Source organism: Papio anubis, chromosome 3 (genome assembly GCF_008728515.1).
Source record: "Papio anubis isolate 15944 chromosome 3, Panubis1.0, whole genome shotgun sequence".
In the NCBI taxonomy this organism is placed as follows: Eukaryota; Metazoa; Chordata; class Mammalia; order Primates; family Cercopithecidae; genus Papio; species Papio anubis.
Genome location: NC_044978.1, coordinates 46,958,511 through 46,983,499, shown reverse-complemented (window position 1 = coordinate 46,983,499; position 24,989 = coordinate 46,958,511). Strand labels below are relative to the sequence as shown.

The 24,989-nt window shown below is 37.1% G+C and overlaps 1 protein-coding gene across 9 annotated transcripts in view; it reads right to left on the bottom strand.

The window, feature by feature from the left end:
* Positions 1-4,844: 4,844 nt before the first annotated feature.
* Positions 4,845-24,989, bottom strand: part of INPP4B (inositol polyphosphate-4-phosphatase type II B) — an 814,614-nt gene continuing 794,469 nt past the window's right edge. For 5 of the 9 annotated variants that reach the window (XM_017959072.3, XM_017959075.3, XM_017959076.3 and 2 more), the window contains one exon: positions 11,080-11,254. In XM_017959072.3, the coding sequence (XP_017814561.1) occupies positions 11,080-11,254 (175 nt within the window). Of the gene's footprint in view, positions 9,845-9,878; positions 11,255-24,989 lie in introns of those variants that run through there. The other 4 variants (XM_031664004.1, XM_017959078.3, XM_017959077.3 and 1 more) reach the window with 3 other exon arrangements.

The window sequence follows — 24,989 nt, the reverse complement described above, 5'->3', positions numbered from 1 at the left end:
CACTCTCCTCCAACTCCAAATCATCAGCAAGACCTGCCACTCTTTCTTCCCAAAAGTTACATGTATCTTTCTCTCTTCATTTTTACTTTATCAACCTCAATCCAAGACAATGCTATCTCTCACTGTATTGCAATATCCTTCCAAATGCCTCACCACTTTCAGCCTTGGTTCCTGTAATCTATTATCTGCACAGCACCTAGAATGATCTTGTAAAAATATAGGCTAGGTCACTTTAGTTTCCTGCTTGGAACCTTGTATATGCTTCCCATTGCATGTAAGGTAAATCTTGAATTATTTTTTATGGTCTGAAATACTTTTGATGACTCTAATATTGTCTCTCATCAAGTGGCCTATACTCTAGCCCTCCTCACACACTGCTCCTGTGTTGCTCCTTCCCCCCGGCCTTTTTTTTTTTTTTTTTTTTTTGGCTAGATGCTTCTCCTGCCTTATAACTCAATTTAAGTTACATCTCCTCAGGGAGCTCAATTCTGTCTACCTTACCTAAAACAAGTAATTCTTGACCAACATCATGGTTCTCTGTCAAAACTCTTAGGTCATGTACTTCATATCATATGCGATATTTAATAATTGTCATTTAGTTTTCTTTGGTCTATCTTCATCACTAGATTGGACTGCAAGTTTCATGATTGGAAGAAATTTACTTCTTTTCTACTGCTTAACACCCTGTGCCTACCTCAGTGTCAGCTACACAGATACTCAGAAGTATCTACTGAATGGATAAATGAGTATACAAATGAATAAATGAATTATGCAGGACATGATATAGAAGAATTAAAGGAGAATGATTCCATTTAGAGTGATATAGGAAGATTGCTTGGGAGAAAGAGGTATATGCGCTAGTCTTTGAGCAGTAGCTTCAAGAATGGTGGAAAGAAAGGAAATCACATCAGTGCAAACCTGAAAGACAGAGCGTGTGTGTGTCTATGATATACTTATCATGTACATAGACTCCTAGTATGGATTTGTGTGGAGGATAAAACCACAAGGCATGGAAAGTAAGCCTTAATAGGGAAAGTGAGGCCAAACTGTAGATTTCATTGACTACCAGACAGTGAAAGTTTGGATGAAACTATGGTTTTAGTTTGGATGGAACTATAATTATAAAAGTAATAAAAGATGTATAGAAAGAAAGTTGTTTTGTTAAAGGAATAAGAAAGTAAAAGGTATGAAGAGGAGGTGGTAAAATGGACAAACCTTAGTGACAAACAGAATATGTTGACAGAGATGGAGGAGTCAAAGCTGATTCAAACTTGTGAACCTCTGGGACAAGGATAGAGATTCCATTAACAGAGACAGGAAACCTGGAAAGGCTGTATGTGCAATGAAATTGTGATTATTTAAATACATATATTAATACATTCACAAATAGCCAGCAGATGCTTGGAAAGGTAATGCAGGAGCCCAGATAAAAATAGAAGATCAAAAGGTTAATCAACAACTTTCAAATTTGTAAATATATACTGTAGACTAAGGGTATCAGTTATGGATATAAAATCCAGTTATTGCTAGAAGAAAATAATTTAGAACATTTATTACAGGGAATTAGATGTTCATAAAATAATTGGAAAACATGGAGGAACCTTATGTTGCAAGACCCTTAATAGTCTTCTGGCTTCAAACGTCTCCGATCCAGTTGCTACGAAGTGCTATTGCTAGTCAGAGGTCAAGAAAATGTTAACTCTATGGTTGCCACCACTGCTGATGTCATAGCCACCTCAACTGACAACCTAGTAGGTGGGCAATAGATATGGAAGTCTAACTGCTGCTTACATTCTGCAATATACCTGTCTGTGCACACCGGTGTAAAAAAAATAAAAATTGCCTCCCACTCCTTTCTGCCTTCCAAATATGGTGTAAGTGGATTCATTGGCAGACCCTGTAGCATATCATGAACTCTCATGGTAAGTGTGCCAGGGAAAAGGAGTTTTTACTCTTCTAGCCCTTCTCTTTTAAGTGGTGGTACTCCAGGGACATAAAATATAATTGGAAAAGATGCCGAGTGCTGGCAGAGAAGACGCAGCACAATGGTCATTGCGCAAAGGGCTATACACACATTTTCTCACTTTTCAACAAGAATAGTAATTCATATTATTGCTACACTGACTTTATAGATAAGAATGTGAAAATATAGAAACATTAAGTAACTTGACATAGATCCACACCTAATCAGTGTGGGAACCAAGGTTGTAACCAGGCATTCTAACTTAAAAGCTGACATTCTTTAGCCCTGTGCTGGAGTATTCGCCTTAGAAATAACAGCTGTAGACCTCAAGAAAGAATATTAACTGAACAAAGAATATCAAGTCTAGATTTTGGGGCAATTTCTAAATTCGAGAAACAGGGAAAGGAAGCAGAAGTGGTAGCTGAGACTAGAGAGTGTTGGAAGCGTGTATCATACTCAAAGTCAAAGGAGGTGAATTATAAAGGAGATGGTAGTCTATGGTCAATTGGTCTAAGAACAGAGAAACCATCATACTAGGCAAAAGGCAGGTCAGTATTTTCACTGTTATTATTTAATTCTGTTAATATGAATAGAAGTATTAATACTGTATTTATTTGAAGGCTATGGTGAAAATCAAGTCATATGAATTAAGAGACAGAAGATAGCTTTTAACAGTTGAATACCACATTCCCAGCGTTCTACCCAAATGTGATTTTTCCCATTGCCTTCTCTTTGAACTTAAAGTTTATTAAAAGACTTAGGTTCCTGATTCCTGTTATGCATCAAAACCACTGAGAGAACAGAACTGAGTGTGTGTCGTTCCATGCAGTTATAGAGTTACAGTCATACCCACGTGGCCGCTTTGGCTGAAAATAGACTCTAGATTGACAAACTCCAGCCACATCTACCTGCTCTCCTGATTCTACTCTCTGGTCCAAAATAAAGCCTTGGGACAAATTTTCTGAGTCCTTTGTTGTACTCTGATTTTGAGTGGGATGTCATTCCCTTAAAACACAGGAATCTTCATATGGATGTTTAAGAGTACTACTACTTCATTCAGGCTACTCTTCTGGTTTCATAGCAGGCAGAATTTTGCTAGAATTTAGTATGCATTGTTTCACCAAGGAGCTACCTTCAGCATTATTCCTGCTCAGCTATAGAAAAACATGTTATATTAACATTTACTGATGAAGACATTACAGAAAAGGAATATTTCTTGCTGCAGGATCAGATATGTTTTTGAAAATCTCTAGGTGGCAAAAATTCATTCTTTCATTGCATGCAAACAGGAGTCTCATTTGGTTAATTCCTCTGTAACATGATCTAATTAAAACTCTTTGGAATGTGCCTTCCACTATCAATTGCTATAACAAATTATAAATGATTAGACCTAAATAGTCTAAGAAAAAATTTTCTTGGTGTGTTTAAATGACACTATATATAATCTTGGCAACAAAGATTAATGATTTGCTCCATGTTAAAGCATTAACACCTGGTTCTGAACCTTCTTAAAACTGGTTATTATTATTTATATTTATTTATTTATTTTGAGACGAAGTCTTGCTTTGTCACCCAGGCTGAAGTGCGGTGGCACGATCTTGGCTCCCTGCAACCTCTGTTTTCCAGGTTCAAGTGATTCTCCTGCCTCAGCCTCCCAAGTAGCTGGGATTACAGGCACATGCCACAACGCCCAGCCATTTTTTAATTTTTATTTTTAGTAGAGACGGGGTTTCGCTATGTTGGCCAGGCTGGTCCTGAACTCCTGGCCTCAAGTAATCTGCCTGCCTCGGCCTCCCAAAGGGCTGGGATTACAGGCGTAAGCCACCATGCCTGGGCAAACTGTGGTTAATCTTGCTTCCATGGAATAGTCATCCTGAAAAGTAAATTCCACTGGTGAAAATTAGATTAACCTAGCATCAATGAAAACTTTTCATTGTTAATTGCAGCCCAGTAGAAAATTAACTGGGAATTGGATTATTGTTTATGCTACATTTCTAATATTTTAATTAAAGTTAAACATTTCTGTAGTGATGAAAATCAAAACAATGCATAATAGGGAGAAAAAGACAGAAACATAAAAAATAAAAATCACATTTATTTAAACAAAAATATACACACAGTGTACAATGAATATGGTTTACACAGAACAATAAAACAAAAATGACATGTCTTAAATGCCAATATAAAATGATCAATCTATTTGTGCCTAGAAAAAATTCCTATTTTCTAGGAATACACGTTATTGGTTCATCTAAAATATATATGTAACATAAAAAGAAAACAAATGCCAACCTTTCAGATGAGTACCACAAAAATCTAAAAGTTCAATGTTAGGTTAAATAAAATAATAAAATATTCACATGAGAAGTCTGTGTATACAAAGTATTGTATGTATGCAGTGAAATGAGAGTGCCCATACAGTTATATGCAGTCAATCTTTTGAAAGTTTCATAGTTTAACATAAAATATTTTTAATGTTGATAGTGACATAAAAACATCACAAGAATTATCTAGATAATATAGCAATCTTGCCAAAATTTGAGTCAATGTTGCCTGTCAGTGCAGTAGGTCATCATTGATCATGTCCTTTCATGACCTGGCAGTAATTTAGATGATTTAAGGAATATTATCAATGTATTTACATTGTGAGTGTGAAAGGGCAACATTTTTTTTTTCTTCCTAAAGAACTGTATTTACTAAAAATTATATACTTTTTGGCAAGATGTGATTTATCAGGCAACATCACTTGTATTAGGTCTTCTTTCCCTTGATACTCTCTCTCTGGGTACCATACTCACTTGTAAATCTTTTAAAAATTTAAAATTCTAAGTATGCATGCAATCTGTAAAAATTCCAACTCAGGGCAGCTAATTTCATTACATTTTTTTTTTTTTTTTGCTTATGTTACCTTACTATTTTTCCTATCTCCTTGTTATTAATAGTAAAACATATGTTCCTTTTAGAAATGTTTGACTCTCTTATTTGCTTAGAAATAAAATTCAGTGAGTGATCAATGTGCACCATGATTCAGAAAAACAAATGCAAATTTCCATACATTAACTCTACACCTAATAGCTTGCAATATTTTATCTAAAACATTCATTTTAGTTTCCCATTCTTAAAGATAGTTTTTGCTATAGGTGGCATCTCTGTGAATGCAGAGCTCTAACTTAAAACTGCCAAAGCAACAAAAGATAATATATTGGGACTTTATAAGCTAAGAAACATAAATATGGGGGGGGGAAAGCATAGCTTATGTAGATTGCTGCTGGGTTAAATGAATGTGAATTCACACTAAAATTGTCAATCAGCTACACATCTCTCACCAAATCATTCTTTTTAGTCGTGCATAATTTTTAAGGCCTCCAGCTACTATGATGCCTTGTGTTCAATATGTTTCCTTCCCTCTGTAACTGATGATCACAGTTTTTTTAGACAAGTTTCCTAAATCTGTGATAAAAGTTAATTTATTTCCTAAAAGACTACAAATGGTGCCTCGTATATTGAACCAAACAAATGATACACCATCCTGCTTGGAAATTAAACACCTAAAATATCTGTGGTGATTTAGCATAGTGCCAGAGTGTAATTTATTTAATGTAACAGTTTAGGTTTCAATTGAGCTACATTTATTAGAATCTGGGCACAGTAATATGTTACTGTTTTTCCTACTTTCAGCAAATGCCAAAATTATAAACTCCAAAATAGATGGTGAAGTACATTGTTAGTGATATCTGATTGGGCTAACATTTCCCTGAATTTAGCCCTGAGTTATTGCTTAGACTACAGTTGAATTGCTAAGAATTCTCCTGCAAAGCATTATCAAGAGAAAATGTGATTTAATAATTTAATTATGAATATAGTCATCAAATATGACTTTTAACCTAACAGGAGTCTTTAAAGAAGGTAAAAACCAAAACAAAATTATAGCCATCTGAAGATAAGGGATTGCATTTGATACCATTTTAATAATTTTATACTGCCTGTCATAATTTATTTCCTAATGAAAAAAAAAATAGATGAAGGCATTCATTGTGTGCCGGTAAATGCTCAACAACTGCCTTTCCAGGAATTAAAATTGCTAGTTCATAGCATTTGCCAGTTTCTATGGTGTAAATACTCCCACTGTGGACAGTTTCAAGCTACTAACACCATGTTAAGAATCTGCAGTCAGGAAGAGACCCATAGTAGCACAATATTGTATTCTGTTTTCACTGTAAAGATGCAATAGACCTAAACAGACTCAAGAGTCCTGATAAATAGTATAATGTAGTAAAATAATTGGGAAGTGGTATGTTTTGATTATTACCTTTGTTTTCAATGTATTCCATTATGTTTTATAATTTCACATTTAATAATGGTTACATTTAACAACTAGCTTACAAAATTTTGGATAATTTAATTACCAACTTTTATGCATCAGAACGAGCTAGTTCCAGCCCACCAGTGGTAGTGTGTCTCTTGGTACACTATCAACTTTTACATAGGGAGACGTTTGATTTGCTTGGGAAGAAAGGCATTACTTTATACAAATCAGTTTCTCTTTGCTTTTTTACCTCTTATTTTATGTAAAATGTCATACATAGTTGAAGGATAAAAAGGACGTATCCTCCATCAAATGCTAGCTTTTAAGCCTTCAGAGTTTTTCAGAAGAGGGGTTAGTCTTATAAAATAAGGGCTGGAGGCTGGGTCTGTGGAGCTCTGCCCTGATTGGGCAGTTTGTCATTTAGTACAGTTTATCACCTGGATCAAATGGTTTCTTGACTCATTGAATTATGAGGCTGACCAAACTATGTTCAGGGATTGTTTTGGCAGAGTGTAGACAAACCTCAAGGCAATACTTAAAAGAAAAAAGCAATGACATGAGATGTAAATGAATGGTTTCCTTGTCTTTAAATATGTTTTTCCTAGGGCTCAGTAAATAACTAATCCAGAATTGATATCTGCATTTAATATCAAAGGGGAACATATTATTTTTGAGCAAAAAAGAGTTTGGAAATGTCATTTGCTCAGTTCATTTTTTGGCTCAATATGACCTCCTAAAATAGGTCTGCTGGTGTATCTTTTAAGTGAAAATGTAGATAGAATAGCATGCCTGTGGCTGTGTTCGTTCAAGAGAGATTTAAACGCTTTTTTGTTTGTTTGTTTGTTTTTAACCTTTGCTCTTTGATTTAGCCTTAATAACTGAAGAAATAGTGAAGTAGTTGTTCAAGAATTTTTGAACTGTCTCTCAGGAAAAAAGCAATATTGTTGTCTCTATGAAACACATTTTCTTGATGAAATCCACTTTTAGTTTACACCAGTATAGGCTTTCTATAAGGAAATGCAGATGACTATGCTAATGAATGAAAATTCATAAAGTATTTGTATTACAGTAAGCACTATAATTTGAGGCTTCTATATTATTTATTTATTTATTTACTTATTTAGAGATGGAGTTTCACTCTTGTCACACAGGCTGGATTGCAATGGTGTGATCTCAGCTCACTGCAACCTCACCTCCTGGGTTCAAACGATTCTCTTGCCTCAGCATCCCGAGTAGCTGGAATTACAGGTGTGTACCACCACAGCCAGCTAATTTTTGTATTTTTAGTAGAAATGGGGTTTCACCGTGTTGGTCAGGCTGATCTCGAATTCCTGACCTCAGGTGATCCATCCATCTTGGCCTCCCAAAGTGCTAGGATTACAGGAAATCCTTGAAATGTCTTTTAAAAATAGAAACCCCTACTGTTGGCTTTCTAGTTAATATTTTTCTATATTTGAGTCAAGTGGTTTCATTTTTTAAAACTACAAATAAAAATTATTGTTTATAAGAGTATTTACAGGTTGATAAATTACTTAAGGTTTCTTGGAACTCAGATTACCATTTGATATGCTGAATGAGGCTTCATAGCTATTGGAGGAGGCCTCTGTCATCCCAGCCTCTTTATCTTAAATCCAGTGGGGCATGAAAATAACCACAAATCCTACCATTTTCAAATGATATTGAATAACTCAAAGGTCGTATTTAATCACTAAAATAATGAGTTAAGAGAACATCAAGGTAATTTTGTCTATGAATGGATTCAAAGTACACAGCACATTTTCATTAAAAAGGCTGTAAGTAGTTTCGTAACTGCCTCAAGTATAATGCCTACAGGTAATTAGCTAAAATAAAAAATTGATAATTTTAGTGTAAAAAACTCCAAATGCTTACCTAAAATTTGTAGTAATTTGAAAATCTTAACCTGGGACTAGAAATGTGGTTGGAATCCTTATTTCAACAGGAATATTAGGCAAGGAGCTATCACATTCGGTATGGAAAGCATAATATTATCCATTGATCATAGCTAAGAGAGGGCTTAATGAGCCTCTGTTATTTTCAAGGGAGATTTATGCTTTGGATAGCATGTTCTTCTAATGAGAAAGGAACAAGAATAAATTCTTAAAGTTTGTAGAAAAAAAGTTTCATTCATTCAGACTTTTGTACTCTTGGTTTCAATTCCAGTGATAAATCCTAATTTCTTTTTAACTAACTAGCATTCTCCCTTAATTTTCATGCATATTTAGCATAGCAATTTGGAGAAGGGACAAGCCACAGGCTAGAAAAGTAAGAAGAGGTTGTAATTCTGATTTTGGAACTCTTTTGCTGGGTGATTGGGGGTGATTAACCTTACCCATTTTTGAATACTGGTATTATACAAGATGATTTTTAAGGAAACTTCTACTTTGGGATTTTGGAAAACTTATAAATGTTGTTATTTTACTGAGTAAGGGCAAGTTTGAAATTCAGGGTAACAGAAAATAATTGTTTTACTTTATCATTTGTTGTGGTTGCATATGTTTTAAAGGCTTATTAACATACACAAACCTATGCCATAACTGCATGCTTATACCAAGATGACTGCTAAAAAACATCTCAGAGACACCTCACTGACATTCATGAACTTCACAACATAAAGTTCAGGCTGATGGGGATTTTCATTTTGGGTATCAAAATGTTCATTTTTATTTTCTTTGCAATTTTAGATCATTGCAGTGTTTTGCCTATCACTCTATTAAACGTTCTATATTGCTACAGTCACAGCTAGATCACACAACCCAAGTCAGAGTTCTGAAAAGATGCCATGGTTTTGAAAGGTCTGTTGACTGCTTTACTCACTTCATGCATATGCCTGTTGAAGAGGAAGAGTCACACCTTGACTGGATGATAGAGATCATTGTGGAACATACCTGCAAACTGCCTCAGTATTCCAGATCACGAGTTAACTCTACCTAATTGAGTGGCTACACGTTTTCTTTTAATCCCTTATATTGATTCTCAGGTTGACTGTGTTCTCATAGGTTATTAAGTTGTATCACAAAAAAACTCTGCTCCTTTTCCCCCTCTCCTCTCCTCATTTGGATGGACAGTAGTGCTCTCTGAATCACCCCTAGTCCTACTGAAATGATCCATGTTTCCTCAGAAACATTTAAATACTCATGAATGAAATTTATACTTTGTGAACCAATCACAATCAGCTAGGCTCAGCACATAGAAACTTAGAACTAGAAATGACAGTACTGAGTCATGTAAGATTTTTTTAAATGGATTTCTTTCAGAGTAATATGCTGACAATGAATTCAAGTAGTTCCTAGATTTTGGCAAACATCTGTGATCATCTCCCCCACCACAAATTCATGACAATAAAAACAAACAAAAAAGACCAAGGTGAAGATTATCCAACTGAAATGTATTTGTGTTCCTGTTTATTAACATGTTGGTAAACTTAGGTGTCAGCTTTTCCATAAGTCCCCTCTGGAGGTCTGTAGTACTTGGGGAAAGCCATCAGCTGTAGCATGTTGAAAGCATACTTTCTGCATTTGATATTCTTCAGTACATTCTCTATGCGGCATCCTTCTCTGGTGAAAGGGGAAAAAGTACAACTTCATGAAACACAGAATAAATAAATATGCTTTATTTGTTTAATGCAGAGTTGCAGCAACAGTCCAAGTAAAAATAACAAAGATTCAACTCTACATTTTTTTTTTTTTTTTTCCACAAGTGATGATACATCTTACAAAATTAAATCCTAGGCCAGGCCCAATACCATTATTGCCCTCTGAAAGAGATGACTTAAGTCTCTTTACTCTTAACAGACATTTAAAATTTAATAAACTCTTTAAATATAATTGGCTCCACAATACAGCTCCACTTTAGTTTCATAAATATATCTGCCATTTTATAACATTTCCACAAATTAATTTCTCAGTCTCTTTAAAACACATTAAAATCTATATGTAGCCCTAAGGATGCAGGTTCTAGAAATAAGGCATTTAATTTATTAAGTCTGGCCCTATAGATTTTTAAAGAAAAATTTCATCTCTATTTTAATTTTATTATTTTAGCTGTGCAAGGGAGAGAGAAAATGGCTTTCTGAACAGCCTGGGCCAAGTCTCAGCTTTATAAAGGAAGAGTGCTTGTCCACGGACAGTACAAAAGTCACAAGTGCTGGGAATGGTACATCAAGACACAAACAAGACCTTGTTAAAAAGAATAGAAAAGTCCTCTGAAAGCCAAATCAACCCAAACAAGAGATACAAACAGGTAATTTAATTACAAAACATAAATAGCCATTCTCTCCATAAAGTTACTTGACAGAAAAGAGTTAATTGCAGCGAAGAAGTAAAACAGGTTAAAAAAAAATTTCTATCAGCAGATGGCATCTATGATATTAGCACAGTGGAAATAAAGTCTGCAACCTCCCACATCTCTAGAACTTGTCTCAGGGTTTCAGTGTTTGTGCAAATTCAGTCTTAATTTCTTTAATAAATTTAATGGGATGAGGACAGGAGGTTCAGAACTTCAAGCTTTCAGGATTCTGTTCTTTGTCTTATTCCAAAGACAGTAATTTAAAAATTCTTCTTGAGCTAGTTAACAGTGGGAAACACTTTTCCATGAACAAAAGAGCAAAATAATCCACTTAATGCATAGTACTTTCTGTTTTTCAGATTTTAGGAAAAACAAACAAAAACACAAATTAAACATTTTCTTTTAAATTCTGTGAATTTGAAAATGTAAAAATATTACAGCATTGTCCCCATGATTTAAAGTTCATTGTCATTTGTAGAAAAGAAAAAGGAATACAACATAAAACTTATTGGTATTTGGCTAAGAGCAATGCCAGACTTAAAATAAGCCACACAACTAGCAGGTGTGAGCTGACAAGCAGCAAGGCGACAGGATAGAAGTGTCGAGAAGTTGGCTTGTTATCAGTTAGACAGCCTGTTTCAGGATCATCGGATTCATTCAGTGCTCCCTGGGTTTGTCTGCTGTTAAATGAGGGGAAGTTAGGGGAGAAAAGAAAATAGTATAGAGTTCACACAGTAAAAAAAAATTCAACCTTAAATATTCTGAAATACAATGCACTATCTTACATAACACAACTGTTTCAGATGAAATCTTATGGTAAATTTCCCCAAATGCACCTTGTGTATTGTTTTCTCATTGTACTACATGGGCGAAGGAATTAAAACAGGAGATTCCTTTAGCTCTTTGTGCAAGAAGGAAGGGAGAAACACTGTAATGATGTTCACGTGAGTTGACTATGTATGTACAAGGAAGAATCAAATAAGCATAACAGCACCAAATCAAGACTATGAAATAAGTAAACTATGGATTAGCTCATGAAAATAATCTGATAACTACATCTCTAGAAAATGAAATGAGCAACACAGGATGTAGGGAAGCAAACCAATGTGTCTGGCATATGTAAACATACCCTCTACTGGCATTGCACCTATATAATGTATTTACAATTATAAAAATGATTTATTGAAATGGCACGATCTTTAAAATGAACAGGACATCTGACATGCCATCCTTGCCAGCCATAATATTAGTTTAATAAAATCCAACTCAGCACCCTTCTGTTAGTTCAGCTCATAAATTACATCGCCTCCTGCTCATCTTCCTTAGATAGGGACAAATCTATCTCCTACAAACACTTCATCTGAAAAGAGATCCATATTTACAGGGTGATACCTCAGAAAATAAAAGACTTCATTTTTAGATTGTTTACTTTCCGTGTAAGTAAATAAAAGTAGGGGGTTGGTTTATAATTCTGCTTAAAAGCAGCTCCAATTATGGCCAGTCTGAAATATACCATATTGATATAAACTGACAATAAAATAATGTTCTATGCTCTAGTTCATCAGTATTCAGAGTATTAAGAATCTCAGTCACATTCAGTGGTTAAGGGTGGTATATTCTCTATTAGCTCTCCTACGTTTTCAGGCAAAAAAACTGATTGTGGCTCAGTCTTATGAAATAAGTGTGGAACTTTTCAAAGGAAACTTCTAATGAAGATCCTTAGTTATGGCCAATTTCTAGCCCTTTGCAATCCCCAAACAAGTCCTATATAGAAATTTTTGACTAGGCATTGACCATGCCAGTGTCAGCATTTACACAAATATCAGTCATAATTATTTCAAACAACATGAATTAGTTTAAAACACCAAATCAACAAATCAACCATATTGTGCTGTGCTCTGTTATAGCCTCATGGTTTGGTAGGACCTAAGAACTATGTAATCAGTGACAAAGTAAAAGATTGTTTGGAAAACAAATGGTTTATTGAGCAAAAGGGGGTTTACTTTGGATTTACATTTATTCCTATTGTCAGTTGTATGAGTAACCTGGTTATTATTCAACTTTTTCCAGCACACCAGGTAGAAAATGTACAGTATTTTGGCATTGATATTTTTGAATGTGATTAAGAAAAGCTCCCCTGTTTTATATTATTTCTCTTATTGGCTTCAAATCCCTAATCGTTAATCCCAGAGAAACAGTTTATTCATTTGTTCAACCCAAAGCTTTTAGTGTCTACTATGAACTAATTGTGCTGTGTAGGCACTGGGCATACAAGGTTGGATACATCAGATAGAGATTTCTGCATTCATAATGTTTATTTTTGAGTTGGAGGAGGGGGAATAGAAAAATAAGAATAACGTCTGATAAAAGCACCGTGAAGAAAAGTAAAGCAGAAGGGAGTTTCGTGCGTGTGTGTGAGAGACAGAGGGAGAATTTTAAATAGGAAAGTTAGAGAAGTTCTCACAAGAAGGTAACATGTGATCACTGATTGAAGATAGAAAGGGGAAGAGTGATGTGGATGTTCAAATTAATTTTTCCGTTGAGTGAGTAGTGCATTACCTAGTAACTTCCTGATATAATGGCACTGGAAAGTTTAGGCTGGAGGACAAAGGGGCATGAAGGAATACGGGGAAGGTGTTTTCTGCCTGGCTGGGTCTCAGGGGGAAAGCCCAGGCTCCCAGGGGCAGCAGAGAGGTGGGGACGGAAGTGACCTGAACTGGTGGATGGCAGACCCAACCGGAGGACAGACTCTACAGTTATAGACCCCACTTCCATTATAGAATCCAAATAGAGACAAGGACACTAAGACCCCGGAGGGTAGCAGTTTGAATTTCCCCTATAAGAATCCCCCAAGATGATCTTGGAAGGAGGGCACATAGATCTCAGAGGTGGTTCTAGATGGCTCACTGGAGCAGAGGACAAAGGTATGAGAACTTCAATATTGCCAATAGGTATCTCATTCTATTAAAATTACTCTTTTTCATGTATTTCAAACAGTATATATTAGGAGAATAGCACACATAGAAACCGCTGTGATATAGTAGAGCAGAGCACAGACTCTGGAGTCAGATCAGCTGTTTCAAGCTTGATTCTATCACTTGCTGGTTGAGTGGCATTGAGCATGTCATTCTGTATGTCATGTCTCTATTTCCTTATCTGTAAAGTGGTGATAACAATACTACATCATAGAACTGCTATGAAGTAACTTACGTAAGTCGATTCTTACAAAGTTCTTAGAACAGAGAATGCCTACAGCAAGCATTCAATAACTTATGTCATTTGTATATCAATAAATAGGTACATCCTGGTAGTGTACCTAGAAACATTTTAACTAGTATGTTCCCTCCTGCCTTTTTTCCCCCACAAAGACTCCAGATTCTGTTTAATGCATGGTAAAGAAAAATATCACCAGGCCCTTGGGGGTAGCAAGAAAAAAACCCTAAAACATGTGCTTTGCAGAGAGGAACCCTTATTCCCATGGAAAAGAAAAAGAAATCTGAACAATTGCTCATCTGAGGGCCATGTGGGTCTCCAAGGAGGCTTTGTAGCGCCATGTGGGTCTCCAAGGAGGCTTTGTAGCATGCATGCTTCCTGTAATCGAGGGGTAACCATTGTTAATCTGGCCAATTCAGCAAAGAGGGAAAAGTCAAATTTCACATGGAAGGCTGGTCCATAAACTGGGTTCTGCGCACGCTGTGTGTCTTACCCAGTCATTACCTTCACATACAAGTCAGACACATTCCTCCTCCGCTGTGCCAGCCACACCCTCTGGACCATGGGCCAGTGGTCATTTCCAGCAGCAGAGGCTTGAGGGCAAGGCAGCGTTGGAAGGAATTGCTGTAGTGAGTGTTGTGACAGCACCAGCCAATGTGGGGGAAAAAAGCAGCAAGCCAATGCCTGGTTGGGGTCAGTTCATGAGGGTCTGTAGGTCTCCTTCAGGGATCATTAGTGCTAAAAGGAACCTCTAGAGGTCATTCTGTGCATTCCTCAACTTCCTTTGGGTCACTTTCATACATGGTTTTCCTTGCAGGTCTGATAGATTTTTCAAGAAAGAACATGCCTTCAGCTTCTTTTTATCTCTCTCTGTCTTTTTTTTTTTTTTTTTTTTTAGACACGTTCTCTATCATCCAGGTTGGAGTGCAGTGGTGTGATAATGGCCTGCTGCAGCCTCTATCTCTCAAGCTCAAGTGATCCTCCCACCTCAGCCTCCCGAATAGCTGGGACTATAAGTGTGCACCACCATGCCTAGTTAGTAGTTAATTTTTGTATTTTTTATAGAGATGGGGTTTCACCATGTTGCCCAGGCTTGTCTCAAACTCCTAGGCTCAAGCAATCCTCCTGCCTCAGCCTCCCAAAATGCTGGGATTACAGGCATGAGCCACTGTGCCTGGCCTCTACTTCATTCTTATTGAGTACTGATACTCTACTAATCAGGCCAATCGGCTAACATTTCAGGGAATAAAGTCAATAGCTTGGTTACTGTACAGTCCATGGTAAACATTCAGCCCCGATTATTGACAGTGCTAAGGCTGAGAGACCCTGCCTTAGCATGAGACTCTCTCTATATACATATAAATACATCAACTATAACCTATACATATAAATACATCAACCATAACCTATACATATAAATATATCAACTATAACCTATCTATCTAACCTTTTTATAATTTAAAAAAGTAGTTTACAACGAAGTGATGTTACCCAGAGAGATTGGGCAATATCTGGAAAGACTGTTGGTTGTCATAACTATAGGAGTGGGGGTACTGCTACTGGCATCTTAGTAGGTGGGGCCCAGGGATGCTCAACATCCTGCAATGCATAGGACAGTCCCTGCCACAGTCATCCAGCCTGAATATCACTGCTGGCATAGCAGAGAGGCTGGGCCCCGGCTCTTTGTATTTCATACTTGGCTCTGTCCCAATGATCCCCTTTTACCTCTCTCTTTCCACATCTCCTGTCTCCATCAGGAATTCTTTTACTCATGCAACCCCCATAAACAATGCCCAACTCCCTTCCAGCCCTCAGTTCCCCACAGCCTGACTCATCGCAGCCTGCACAGCCAGGCTCACCACTGCCACCCTTCCTCTATCCCTGCTAGTCTACCTTCACAGACATCAAGCATCACATGGGACCCCTTCCCTCGTATCCAGACCACTTTGGTCAGGAAACCATATATTTGTTTTATGATGTCTCCTGCTCAGAGCACCAGGCACCTCCTCCTAGCCACTCCAGTCACGTTCATTCTCACCCTTGTTCACTCATAACTAACTTCCCCTGTCCTTTCTAAAGTATGGCTCTAGTAGCATCAGTTTCCTGCTGGAAGCTTCCATGGCTTTTCTAGGCCTGCTAATGAAGTTGATCTCTCCTGGCTGGGACACCCTCGTCCCTGTGAGTACCAATTCTGTGACCTGGAAAACACACACACACACACCCCCCATCTCTGACTAGTTTGCCCTCCTCACTTCTTGCATAGCTCCATCAAGTACCACTGCTTCCAGGAAGCCCTCCAGGCCTGTGTCTGTGTCTCCCTGTCTCACTCATCTTTCTACCTCTTAGAAGCACTCAGCAGGATTTGTCTAAGGCTCATATCCACAGGAGGAGGCAGGCCAGCAGCCCCACTTGGCTAAACACGAGGGATCTGGAGGCCAAAAGTCTGCCTTCAGATTCTACCTGTCCTCTTAGTTCTGCCTGCTTGAGAGATTTGATTTGTCTCTTCAAGCCTCCATTTCCCTTCTTGGAAAGTGAGGTTAGGACGAATGAGATTGTCCCAACGTAGGTGCACAAAAAGCGCTGGCTTGCAAAGTCGCAGAGATGGGTTGGATGGGACACATGCTGTGAGCCGAGATATTTTGTGCACCTACATTGGCACCTTTTAAAATGTATTTCTCTAGAATCTTTTTAACCAGATAAAGGTACTAGTCACCTAGAACCTTTTTAACTGGTAGAGATGTATAATCAAACAAGGTTGCAAGCCACTGACCTCGCCCACTGGTGTTCAAAAGTGGATGTACCAGGGTGTGGGTGGAGGAGCAGAGGGCCAGGACGTGCAGCTTGATCTTACCAGCAGCAATTGTTTATGTACCACCCCAAGCCATATTTGGGTAAACAATAGTCATACTTATTTCAAGCAGATGACACAGCAATTTGAATTATACCAAATAAATCATGCTGTGGTCTGGTTGCAAACAATAGTTGAAAATAACTGATCTACCTCATGCTTCAACAATTCTGGCAATGAGGAGAAAACGCTTTCAAATAAGTTCATTCCACCCACAGTCAGCTGCGGAGGGGTTCAGTCACAGAACACACATGCAGGCATGTGTTGGGGAGCTAGGGAGAGGGGCAGGAGGAGGCAAGATATAGTTATTTTTTAAAAATCTTTCAACTTTCAATTTAGATATGGGGGGTACATGAGTAGGTTTGCTATTTGGGTATATTGCAACTGGACAGTGAGCTTAGTACCCAATAGGTAGATTTTCAACCACTCTCCCCTCCTTCCTTCTCCCCTCTAATAGAGTGCAGTGTCTACTGTTCCCATGTTTACGTCCGTGGGTGCTAAATGTTGAGCTCCCACTTACAAGTGAAAACGTAGTGTATTTGGTTTTCTTTTCCTGTGTATTGTGGTTACTATTATCATTAATATTATCCTAGCACTACCTCCTAATCTGTCCAGTTTTAAGGTGAAGGCACATCTTAATAACTTTATTGAAATCTTGATTCCTTTTCAATGTCTCCTATTAGGAGAGAAGGACAGAATCATCTATCAACCAATCAATCAATAATCATAGTATAACTATCACATGCTGATTATAAATTTAGCTTAACATATTAGCCACAGTTTATCAATATAATAGTAGAGAAATATTCTTTCTCAGTAGAGCCACCCTACAGATGTTCCTCCTGGCTGAGGAGTAGAGCATTCGAAAGTCTGAAAAGTAATTTGAAAGTGTCTTAGAATGGTCCTTACTCCAAATACAGGGGACTAATTTATGACAGACGGCTTTATGTTCTACAGCTGCCAAATCTGCATGTTGTATTGTCTTCCAAGTAAAAATCACTAAATTAAAAGGTTTTGGTTTTTGTCATGGAGGGGCAGTTTTACATTGGAATTAATTTGTTGTTTATTAACTTCCATCTCTGGAAATTAGAATAACACATTAAAGATGTCTCACATGTAATCATCCTATATTCAGCTGGAATTTAAAGCAACAAGGCCTAGGACGCTGCTTCAGAACCTAAAGCTTGAGTCCCATGATTGTATCAGAGTAGACACAGGGTGACTTTGGGACTGCTTCCTTGCTTCCTACTAAGAATAGGACAAATGGTCATTTCTTCATGGCCACCAATGAATCTGTAAGTGCCCTGAAAGTTCAAAACGCAAGGGATGTTTTAAGTAATAACATTAGTAACTTCCTCACTAGGAGATTATGACAAATAATTAGTAGCTTGCAAAGTACTCTGTCATTCCAATGTCATTAGTTTTGGCCATCACTGACCGGTAGATCACCGTGGAAGCAAATCCCAATGTTGTTTCTACTGAAAACGTGACAAGATCAGACACTTAAGGGCAGTTGCTAAATCTGCAGGATAGAAAATGATCTTTTTATTTATTTTTTTAAGACCTGTCAAAGCAGTCACTTAAAATAGAAACAAAACGACATGTCTCACTTTTAAACACATCACTGCCTACAGGAGGAGATATATCAGTAAATATAATCCAATGTGCATGACTTGATGACATTTGCTTATTTCACTTTCTTTTCTGCAAGTAACTATGCTGTATCCTACATCACAAGTCACCCATCACAGATACTCTCTCAAATCATTCCGACTTCTAAAAATAAAAGTCAGTCTTCCTATCTTCTCCTGCTGGGTAGTTATTCATTAATAGGTTTGCTATTTGATATCTTATTCCTTTAACTATAGCTATTCAAGCTTCCCAAAGGAAAATTACCAATTAAAACTGAATTGAAAAATCTTTCCTTCTGACCACCAACCTGATTTCCTCCCATGATAAAATGAGACCATTTCACATTTAATTATATGCTTCGAGTTTGAAGCTATGGGTATACCATCCTGAAATTACGAGCCAGGATTTTAGAACCAATATCTTGCAGAGCTTTATTTGACTCAACATTCATCAGATGGATCAATATTAATAAAGTACCATGTTTCAGGCCCTGGACTGCTGAATTGTATCAGATTTAAACCCTGCAGATCTGTGTAAAAATGGATATAATGAATCTGGTATCAATAAGAGCTGTGAGTGTGGCACAAGAAATCACAGGACCATAGAATCTCAGATGTAAAAATGGCTTTTAAAAGTCTTCGAGTTGAATGTGCACATATTCTAGAGGAGGAAATAAATTTAAAAATCTTTCTTATGGTTCCACAGTAACAAAAAGTAAGTAAAGAATCTTGAGAATGTAGTTTCCCTAATTCACAGTTTGCTTATATCAGTCTGACAGGAAATGGAGAAGGATTTTCATTTTCAGTTTAGATCAATGTCCATGAAGTTAAATAACTCGAAATACTCTAAGATAACAAATCATCCACCTAAACTTTTAAAAGATTATAATTAAAATATTAAAAGTACAGTTTCAGGACTTTTCAAAAACTGTAACTATTTAAATGTTGTGAAAATGTTTATAAAAGAATATCACGAGTCAGATAATTCCCATTGGCCTAGATGTAAGCATAGCCTATATGGCCACAGGATCCCCAGCTCCATTTAAACTGTCTTCTCTTCTAACTGGATTTCAGAATATAATTTAGAATATATTATGTTAAACACAGGAAAAGCCCCTAAATGAGGAAATTACTCAAAAGACATAAGCCAATGTCACTGCTTTGAATATCATAGACTGTTTCTAATGATTATGCATAAGTTAGCTACAAAAGAAAGAGCAATTGGGCAGCATTAAGCAAAATGCCCACTCATGGGAGGTGTGAGTTCTACCCACATGTGTGCTTTTCTTGACATGGTATTCTAAGGGAAGGGTTCCTGTAAACTAGAAGATATCACAGCATGGTAGCAAAGGTGATGATAGTGGGGTTTGGGAAACCTGGCATATCAGGAAAGACTGAAGACATAGAAAATGAGAAAAATCCATTGCATTGGAGAAGAGGAAAATTTATGATTCAGTGGTTGTTGATCTCAAATAATCAAATGCTATGTAGTATAAGGCATAGGCTGCCTTGGAAAGGAGCGGAAGTGTGTGAAGTAGGGAGAGATCGCCTATATACTGTCCTATCATGCAATACGACATCTTTTTAGATATTTTTTTTTCATTTATTGCAAGCAGTCATACTAGTTGGTATTATTTTTCGTATAAGCTCAAAATGGTTTCAAAATTTGATCGAGTAGCAGATCAGGGCTTTTATCCCTGTCTGTCTAATGAAAAAAACATATTCCTTTCACTTCATGATTGAGCTCCCTTAAGCAAAGGTTTTCTGCTACCTCTCAGAAGCAGTGAGATATGGTTTCCCGCCAGTTGTAAGATTAGATTCAGTGACCTCTAAAATTACTTTCATCTTGACTTTCCTGTGATTCTTTGATCCTATGAAAACATAACTGCAGTACTCCAGAGATGCATATTTTTTCTACTAATAGAATACTTGACTATTCAATAAGAAATCGTGGAGCGGGGCCAAATCCGAAGAATCCAAAGGTTTCTAAAATTGTTCATGCACAGTCTTATCTATTTTCAACTTCCATATTGAAAATGAAAACACGACAACATGAATATATTTAAATGTATTAATTTTTCCACTATCACTTTTTACATCCTTTGTTCCAGTTCAATGTTTATGTTTTATAAAATTCCTAGAAAATAGGAATATCCTCTCATCAGAAGAAGCCAGGTACTAAGTAATAATATTTTCAGAGGATGTCTAAACATTGCTTTGAAGAGAAAGGAAGTACCTATGGCCAGAATTATAACTCAAGAACAGTTAGGAAAGTGGCCTGGTATGAAATTTTCAAAAGTGCTTTATTAAAAAAAAAAAAAAAGGAAAAATGAAAGACCTAATGAGTTGAGAGTATAATTGCTTCCATTAAATCATTTCAAAGAACTGATTCTAGTTTTGATCTTTGAATTTTAGAAAGGAAAATACTTGGATCAAGTCTACAGAGAAATATCACAAATGATTAAAGGACCAAGAAAAAAATCTTGTGAAGAAGTGTTTAAGGTTAGTTTTGTTTGCATGAAAGAATGCTAATATGTGATATGATCACTGTATTTAAATATATGTAAGATGTAAAATTTTTGATATATCAATTTTTATTTTGATTTTTTTTTCTTACGTTTTTAGGCTATTGTTTAAAATGTGTGCCCAAGGGAATTTTAGCAGTACTGGAAGCAATAGCTGCCTGAACTAAATACATTTATCCTTTATTCATGACAGAAAATTTGAGGTTTCCATTGGGAGGGTAATACAGAATAAAAGGATCTTTTAGGGTAGAGAGAGAAAGAGAAACAGAAAAGAAAAAGAAGGGAGAAGTGGGGGAAGGAGAGGAGGGAGGAAGGAGAGGAACAGATAAACACAAATCCAGCAGTGACAGGAGAGAAGACAAAGGGGCAGAGTTTGTCCAGGAGGGTGAAACCTTGTTCACTGTTCACTTGCCTGTTGAGGGAGCCCAATAGCAGGGGATGCTGCAGGATGCATGACTGACCCTTGGTCATTAGTCAGCTTCCCCAAAGATTCCCCTGTGTTGAGTTAGGCTTGGATGCAGTGAAATGAAAAGGCATGATGGTACCATGATGTATAGGAAATAGGCACATCAGTGGCTAATGACTGATACAGAAAAGCCTGAAAGCTCAGTGCAAGGGAAGACTTGTGGCTGGAAGAGAGCGTAAAATAATAGAGATTGACTTTCCACCCCCTTGGCTAGATAGGAGCTGAAATATGCAATGAAGCTTGTTGAAAGAAAATTTTTAAAAGAAATGAAACAAAACAAAAATACATATCTGACATACCTTAGTTACTAGACAGATAAATAAGGGAGTTCTACAAAGAAATAGGTATATAGATATAGATCTATAACTCATTTTCTGGTTCCAATACCATGTAATTATGCAGAATTACCTGTACAGAATCTCCAACAAGATGACTTAGTCTTGCTTGAAAATAACAGAGAAAAGGAAGGAGACTAGTGTCTTAAACATTCTGTAGGTGTGTTTGTTGCTAAGGTACTTTAAAATGTAAACAATCATGTTTCACTGTTCTGGTTTGTCATTCTCCTGGAGTTTGGGATAACTTTAATTCCCAGTTAAGAGGATATTAACATGTAAAATTACTGTCTAAGCCTTCTGATTCTATTCTTGATAAGCACTAGTCAGAGAATAGGAGGGAAATTCATCATGACACCTGGCTGAGAAGGCAGTCTGACTTCAGGGCTACTCTTAGCTCCCAAATAAAAATAAAAGTCCACATATACCTTAGATAATAGCCTACATTCTGAAAGTAGCCTGGGAAATTTAGCAGAACTCAATAACAAAAAAAAATTAGGATATAAGTAACACACAAAAAAATTAGCTCATCTCCCTATTATCTAACTCCATTAAGTCTGAAGTTCTTCCCCTTAAAATGAGAATGTTAACATCTATCCCATAGGATTATTGTTGGAATTATGTAAAGGTACTCAGAACATGCTCAATAGTAAAGATAAATAAATAAAAAATTTAATATCCCTTTTTGGCAGGTACAGTGGCTCATGCCTGTAATCCCAGCACTTTGGGAGGCTGAGGTGGGCAGATCACCTGAGGTCAGGAGTTTGAGACCAGCCTGACCAAACTGGTGAAACCCCACCTCTACTAAAAATACAAAAATTAGCCGGGCTTGGTGGTGGGCACCTGTAATCACAGCTACTCGGGAGGTTGAGGCAAGAGAATCACTTGAACCTGGGAGGTGGAGGTTGCAGTGAGCTGAGATCACGCCATTGCACTCCAGCCTGGGCAACAAGAGCAAAATTCCATCTCAAAAAAAAAAAAAAAAAATTGATATCCCTTTTTGTTTCCCTTCCTGTGCCAAATCTCAGTTCTTACACAGACAATGAGTACCTTGTCATTGCTCAATTCTGGCTCTTTTCTCTCTAATATTGAAATGCCCCAGGATTCAGGACAGCATCCTTTGTTTTATATATATTTTATTTCATTCAAACAGTTCCATGACTTAAATGTCATTTGATGTTGCATTACAGACACATGTACTGCATTTCCACTTAGTTGTCCAACAGACACATTAGGTAACAAGGCTAAAACATAACTTAAGTCCTGCTTACTCTGCTACCACCTCAGATCAGCTCTTCCCTTTCTTTCTATCACAGGAAATGACACTCACCCACTCTCAGACATCTGTGTTAAACACCTCAGTCCTCCTTGATGCTTCTGTATTCTCTGCACTCCATAGCCATCCATCAACAAGTCAGACCATTCAGCAAGATCTCCACTGCTGCCTGTCATCTACCATCACTTGTTCTCCTACTGTCAGAAGCTATTTTCCTGTCTTTTACCATGCTTGCCCCTCTATTAAGTTTCACTAATTCCTAATATATCCCTTTAGACACATGGCAAAGCAACCAATGCACAATGCTAGTGGCATAGTAAAAATATTTCCCGAAGAGTTTTCATGGAATCAAAATTCAGCTGTATCCTAGCTACGCACAGGGAGCCAAGCTTGTCAAAATAGCAGTGGTGCTTATCCAACTGCAGGGAAGTGGAAATATTTTCAACTGCTCATCACCAAGAGATTGAAGCTCTTGAATCTCAAGGAGGAAGTTTATCTACAACAATCTCTTGTTTTTAAACTTGTTTCTCAAGTTTTACAACCCCCTTTTCCACTGCCAACTTTTTCTTTTTCTTTTCTTTTTTTTTCAGAAGGAGTCTCGCTCTGTCGCCCAGGCTGAAGTGCAGTGGCATGATCTTGGCTCACTGCAACCTCCACCTCCTAGGCTCAAGTGACTCTTCTGCCTCAGCCTCCTGAGTAGCTGGAATTACAGGCATGCACCCCCATGACCGGCTAATTTTTGTATTTTCAGTAGAGATGGGGTTTCACCATACTAGTCAAGCTGGTCTCAAACTCCTGACCTCGTGATTTGCCCACCTCGGCCTCCCAAAGTGCTGGGATTACAGACGCATGAGCCACCACACCCAGTCGATTTTATTAGGGTTGAATGCTACCAAATTCTCTCCGTGATAGAATCTTGCTTCTGTTCTTTTTTGCTGCATCTGAAATTGATGGAGCTAACTAACTATGAACTGCTTCAACATCAAACACCACCATTCCCAGTGTTATATATTCTCAAATATTAACCTCGACTCACTCTTTTGAGTCAGACCTCCCAAAAGAATCAATTTGCAGTTTTTGTCCCTGAAAGTATTAGAGGATTCATCATCTTCCCTAAAAGGATAGGGTCTCTCTCTTTCCTCCACCTTTATTCTTTTCCAACTTCTATTTCCTAACTTTTCTCTTTAATTCCACTATACCGTGCAAACATCAAGATGCTACAATTTATGTTATCAACTGCTGGAAGTATACAAATCCTAGAGAAAGAGAATAAGATACATTTAAGAATCTTGAGGTTTAGTTTTGGAATAACATGTACATGGCTTAAAAAAAACAGCAGCAGCAGCAGCTACATGACTATGAAAAAGGCAAAATATAAAATATACCAGAAAGGAATAACTTCCAAAGTATAGCTCAAAATGCTTTACACATAACATCAATTTCTTCTACGAAGATTCAAACACCAGGGAAGTTTTCTTAGAGAAATAGAATGTTGTGATATATAGTGAAAGCCGGACAGGGTTTCAAGGATTAGAAATTAGGGGAGATGGGTATAAAAATAACATGGAACGGCATGGAAAGAAAAATGGCAGATGTATTTGGGAGTGATCCACAGCTGGCTTTGGTTATAATGATGAGGAATAAAAAAAAACGAAGAAAGGAAAATTAAATGCTAGGATATTTTTTGTTGCTTATCTATTTTATACATTTATAAATTCAATAAAACAAGATGAGGCTATGTTGTAAATGTTTGTGGTTGACGACAAACAGACATTATTCTCTAGATGGAGAGTGGGCAAACACTGAAGACTCATGAGCAGCAAAGTGGTGGGATTAGCTGTGTTGTAGGATGGCACCTAGCAGGAATAAGTAGGGTGGCTTGAGGCAGGACTGAGGAACAAGAATTGAATAAACTAGGCACATGGAGAACAATTAGGAGGCTACTACAATAGTAAAGGAAAGAAATGGTAAGGGCTTGAATGGAGGAATGAAGAGGAAAGGCAAGGAAGTTACAGATTCTAAAACAGAAGTAATTTACAAATAGAGTACAATTAAGATTTTAGAAGATCAGAAAGAAAAAAATTATTTTCAGGTTTTAGAAAAAATACATTATATTTAAACATG